We start from the raw sequence: 6,000 nt of genomic DNA, 5'->3' as shown, positions 1-6,000 counted from the left end.
AAACACAGCACTACCATCATACAAGTGGCAGTCCGCTCTCACCTGCTGCTGAAGGTAACACCCCTTCCTGCTGGAACTCTCGGGGTGCTGCCCCTTGCTCCCCGCAAGTAAGTGACTGAGAAGTATTGATGCTTGTGACTGAGGGTCAGATGCTAACTCTGTGACACACCTTTTTAAAGGCATATTACAACATTAATGCACTGTGGTTTGGCTTCATTTTCTACTGCTTTTGGATGCTAGAATACTTCATATGGCACATTAGAAACATGTTGCAATAAACTGTTGTCTAACTGAAGCAGGTATCAGCAGCTTTAATGAATTTTGCAATATTTTATACACATTATTATTATTATTATTATACTTTTATGGGAAGGGCACTGACAATTGTTATGTCAGTTACTCTGTGGTTTCTCAAGTATGCCAGCTCATCATTAAGGAACAATAGCACCTCTGGGTATTTGAGAGTCTGTGGCAGCCCCTAACCCTGGACGTGTGCCATTGCATTACAGTCTGGGGGGGGGGGGCGTTTCCAACTAAAAAACTGAGAGCTTGAGAGCCAGGAGGATACATTTAGAGCACAGTCATGGTGTGGTCAGTTTGCAGGTCAGGGTTCCTCTTCAGGGAGGGGACAGTGTACTTCGCAGCCACAGTGATTTAGACTGTGTATAACCTATAACTAAGCACAGTGTGTTCTTTCTGTTTTGGCTTTTTTTGTTTTTACAAAACGTGAGACTTCCACAGAACAAAGACTAAACATTACAAAAGAACCCCTCCTAAGCTGTTCTAAAGTATCACGTTAAAATGACCTTCAACCAGGCCCTGTTACCAGTGCATGTGCCGCAGAACTCTCTACTCAAACTAATGAATTCTGGCTGTTTTCTTCCAGTAACAACAACAATTCTTTATCACTGTAAAACAACTACAACAAAATGCCCCAAATGTGAAGCTCCTAACAGCCAAAGGGAAAGCACTGAAGCCCGACAGACATATGCACACCATTAAAATGTATTTACACCGCTGTACAGTAAAGTCTGCTTAGTGTGATTTATTAATATTAATAACTATTTCCTCTTGTGCAGAACGACTGTCATCAGTGGGATTTATTTGGAGCTGGATAAGATATGGATTCTGGCAGGACTGGTGGATTACCTTTACAACATTCCACAGGCTTCCAGAACAGGCCAGGAATGTTGTGATGTATCTTTCAGTCTTACATCAATGCATTGCAGGAAACAATAAAAAAAGGGAAAAAAAAAAAAAACAGTTAATTGTATCATCATAAATCAATGAGCTGCTGCTTACATTCCTGTAGGGCTGAATCTGTTTCATGTACTTAAACCTTCTGGGTGGTTCAGTGAGGGGCATTTGTGTGCTCCTCACAGGTAGATCTCTCTTTTGGAGGTGTGACGGGCAGGTGTGTCCTTGCGGAAGGCACCGTGGGAGGCCGGAGGCCCAGTGCACTGTTCCTCCTCGCTCCCCGGACGCCCATTGGCCAGCTGTCCTGCTCTCTCCTGGTAAGGCACGAATGTAGAGAGCTTTGGGGCACTCTTGGTCTTGCGTGTCGGGGACGACTGACCTGGCATCCAACAGGTGTCTGAATGACCAAATTCAGTGCATTCTGGAGTGCAGTTCCCCGTCATGGTAACGTCAGGGAGAGACCGTACATCTGTACAAAGAAACACCGCACAGTGGATTTATCATGCTGTTTCCATGGAAACCAGACACCTCCACAGAAACCTTGCACTTGTCTTCAAGGGAGTGAAGAGCTGTCAGTCATAATTTTTAATTTAATTTAATGACAGCCTATTTATGCATTCCAGTAATGGCAAGTAATGGCACTGACAACTGGGACATGTAGGACTCAATTCAACCTTAAGACAGAGGTACACGGGCACCTAAACAGCAGTTAAAGGGATCCACCATGTGCTAGCTTCAAGACACTTACATTCAAGAACAACATCATTTAGGATAAGGGAATAAAACTGACAGATTCACTTCTACTCGGTTTAAAATATAATCACAAAATATGTTCTTGTGTTCATTGGCTGATAAGATTATCAGCCGTAAACCTACAAACCACTCCCAGGGCTCATTTTAAAATTTGCAATAAAGCCAAAAGTACTGAGTATAAATCCAAGAAAGTTATAGTTATCTTATACAATACATTTGTTAGACCACATGCTAGCAAAAATGTCAATATCCTTAACATTTGCACACAGATATGCACGCCCACGCAGGCAAAGTTAATTCTTTGACTGTGCCAGATTCTTTCCAGTTCCCTTGTATGGTTAGATTTGCTAAAGGGTTACTGGCAGGTGCCGCTAACCCCTTGTGCATCTGACATATCTGCCTTCGTTACACCTGACAATTTCATGCAGTACACGGTCGTGGCTTTCGGAATGTGAAACGCCCCCGCGACCTTTCAAAGGTTGATGACTTTTCTTTTGGAGGGGGTTTCACACTGTGAAGCTTATTTAGATGATCTAGTCTATTCTTCCTATTAGATGGAACATGTAAAAACCCTGGGAATTGTGTTCGATCGTCTGAGTGCAGACTCTTTAACCCTTTATTTGGCAAAATGTTAATTCGGAAAGCCACGGTCACATATCTCGGAGGAGGTTAGGGTTCAACGCGTTGCCAGTGCCCACCACTAAGCGGGAACGTCATAGTTTTCTGGGCATGGCGGGTTACCGCAATTTTTGTAACAATTTTTCTACTGTGGTCTCTCCCCTTACAAGCTTGCTCAGTCCACCTTGTGCCTTTGTCGGGTCCCCCGCGTGTCAACAGGCTTTCGAGAGCGTAAAGGCGCTCTTGTGTAGCGCTCCTGTGCTTGCTGCCCCAGACTTCTCATTACCATTTAAGCTGGAGGTGGATGCGAGTGCCTCCGGTGCTGGAGCAGTGCTTCTGCAGGAGGATATCAATGGAATCGACCATCCCATATGCTACTTGTCCTGAAAGTTTAACAAGCATCAGGTAAACTATTCCACCATTGAACAGGAGACACTAGCATTGCTACTGGCGCTTCAGTATTTTGAAGTATACGTCGGGTCTAGCTCTCTACCCGTTACGGTGTTCACCGACCATAATCCGTTGGCCCGCATGCGCAACAATAACCAACGATTGATGAGGTGGTCCTTGTTGGTTCAAAATTACCATCGGAATAAAAGCACAAGAAGGGGTCAGAAAATGTGTTAGCGGATGCCCTGTCGCGCACTTAATTTTTAAATTGTATTTATTGTAATTAGCATTACTAGGGTGTTACGTGCCAGGTTTTTGTTCTCTCCCCGTCTCATTATTCTGTAAAGTCTGTGCTACAGGTCACTCCGCAATTGGTGAGGCAGAGGAAGCGTAGTTTTTCCCCCAATCCTCTTCTGCGGACATCGCTTGGCGGCGAATGTGGACCCGACCCACACCTGTATAAGACCGTATTGTCAGTTACCTGAGAGTGACTTAGATTTGAATTTTGGTTCACCTTTGTATTGACTTTGTGCTGTTGTGACTTTGTGCCATTTTGACTTCTTGCCCGTATTTTTTTTTAATAGACTTTGAGTTTGGGTTTGCGTCCCTGGTTTGGTTGCTGGTTTTTGTTGGGTTAGGAGTGGGAATTAGGTAGGTGTTTTTTCTTATTACTGTCACTGTTAGTTTCACTTGTGTATATATATATAGATAAGGGCGTGTACCACCCTTGTATGTTTTTGTTCAGTTTAGCGTAGTCAGTGTAGTCAGTTAGGTTCGGAAGATTTTGGGTTTCAGTCAGTTAGTTTCTTTAATTTCTCGAATTGTTAGTATATTTTTGTTTGTTTATTTTCTTTTGTTTGGTACCGCCCAGTGTTTCCCCTCCTGTTTGTGTTCTCTGTATATAAAAATAATTGTGTAAATAAATTAAGGACTAAAATACCGACATCGTGTTTTCCCTGTTAATTAAATTTAATCAATAAATAGTCATTCTCTTTGTTACACCCCTGTACCCCTAGACCATCTTGGGGACGTAACAATGCACACGCACGCATGCAGACACGCACGTGCACGCACACGCACGCACACACACACACAGGTTCTGTTTTGATTTCTCATGCGTACTTATCAGGGGCTTTTTTTGAGCAGGTTGTTTTTTTATTGTTGTTTTCAGCCCTGTTTCAGATGAGGCTAGGAGAGTGAGGAGGCTAGATCCCCAGAAGACTCATGCTAAAACATGGTTAGGGAAGATCTCTTTCACAGTGGCAGGTGTAGTTTTCCAGGTATGGGCTGGCTGCCACCTGTTTCCCTATTCTTGTATTTTGTACAACCTATAGGTTTACTTTGGCTTGTCATTTTTTATCTAAAACTTACTAATGTAAAACTAAGTGACTAAAAATGAATATTTTTGTTAAACTGGCAGCAGAGTCTGATCCCTATTGCAGTCGGTACCCTTTTCGGTTGCTCGGCCAAGGTTTCGGTCATAGCAAGGACAAACTAAAGCAATGAACTGCAGCATCAATCTCATCACGTCGCTGCAATCAGAGCTGGCTGGAGAACAATAAATCAAACTGCACCAGGATGGAGGAAGTCAAGACTCTCAAATTTATACTGACCTTACTGCAATGGCCACAGGGAGAGTATTCCTCAAAGTGCATTTTGTGGAAACGGTACACAATCGAGTAAATAAAATTTAAAAAATATACAACAATTATTCTGCCAAAAGTGGATGATAAGAGTGGATCAAACTTATTTATGCAAAGTTCTTCAGATATTTTGAGGCACAATGTTCTGTACACTGAGGAGTTGAACAATGAAAATAAATCTTTTGCAAGATTCTAGGTGCAATATCATCACCTCTCTCAGTGCTGTATGTGGAGTATGAGGTTCAGTTCATATTGCTCTCAGTGCTGTATGTAGAGTATGAGGTTCAGTTCTTACTGCTCTCAGTGCTGTATGTAGAGTATGAGGTTCAGTTCTTACTGCTCTCAGTTCTGTATGTAGAGTATGAGGTTCAGTTCTTACCGCTCTCAGGGTGCTGGATCTCACCGATACTGCCGTCGGGAGTGGTCCTCTCATAGTGCTCCTCGGGCACAGCCAGGGGCCCAATGCGGGGCCCTGAGGAGGACTTGCTGCTTGGGGTCTCAGACTCCTCCAACCCGCTGTCATACAGGCTGTGAGCGGGATCCTGCATGTCAGGCGTCTGATTGGCTGTGGAGAATGTCACTCGCCGATGAGGAAGCTGTAACATGAAGGAAACACAGAAATGTTTGTGAATCTAACTTGACCGAAAAACACACCATACTCGTGCACACACACACACGCACACCCACACCACACTCACATATTCACACCTTACACTCATATAAAACACCCACACCAGACTCACACATCCTTTCAGACCAGTACATCATAGTTGCCGTTTAACTGTAGTTCGTGGAACTGTTAGTGGACATAAAAATTAAGATCTGGAAAATAATTATATAATAATTAATAATTACAATTTTAACATTGTAGATGCTTACAGACAAAGAAATATTACAAAAGTTCATTTTACATCGAAAACAAACTGCATATAATCTGGAGATACAGTTACAATCATAAGCACCACTGCCAAGATGCATACCCAATGGGCTGCCAGATAAAGATAAGGGCTGTTTATTATTTTAAATTAAGACAGACCATTAAGTAGCAGTAGAGGCCAGCCCCCCCAGCTCTGCATGAAGGTCTGTCAGGGTTGGGGGGGGGGCATAGGCTGAGGAGAGGGAGGTGGGAGTGGCTGCAGCTGTGATGCAGGTATTGCTGAGGGCTCAGGAGAGGAACAGGCCATTCAGCCCAACAATGCTCGCCATTTTCCTCACTAAATTAGTGCTCTGATTACCTACAGACCAGATAGTATCTAACACTATCAAGCCTAGTCTTGAAAATCCCCAGAGTTTCTGCCTCTATGCAGTATTTCACAGTAAGAACATCATACCAACTGTCAAACATGCTGGTGGTAGTGTGATAATGTGGGGATGCTTTGCTGCCTCGGTACCTGAATGA

The 6,000-nt window shown here is 43.4% G+C and overlaps 1 protein-coding gene across 3 annotated transcripts in view; it reads right to left on the bottom strand.

Moving 5' to 3' along the window:
- Positions 1–714: 714 nt before the first annotated feature.
- LOC118235930 (protocadherin-1-like) overlaps positions 715–6,000 on the bottom strand; it is a 30,157-nt gene continuing 24,871 nt past the window's right edge. For all 3 annotated transcript variants that reach the window (XM_035433829.1, XM_035433827.1, XM_035433828.1), the window contains 2 exons: positions 4,981–5,197; positions 715–1,666 (listed from right to left, as the gene is read on the bottom strand). In XM_035433829.1, the coding sequence (XP_035289720.1) occupies positions 1,377–1,666; positions 4,981–5,197 (507 nt within the window). In that variant the 3' untranslated portion in view covers positions 715–1,376. The remainder of the gene's footprint in view (positions 1,667–4,980; positions 5,198–6,000) is intronic.

Source organism: Anguilla anguilla, chromosome 9 (assembly GCF_013347855.1).
Source record: "Anguilla anguilla isolate fAngAng1 chromosome 9, fAngAng1.pri, whole genome shotgun sequence".
NCBI lineage: Eukaryota > Metazoa > Chordata > Actinopteri > Anguilliformes > Anguillidae > Anguilla > Anguilla anguilla.
The sequence above is the reverse complement of the archived record's forward strand: the minus strand, read 5'-3'. Positions and strand labels throughout refer to the sequence as shown.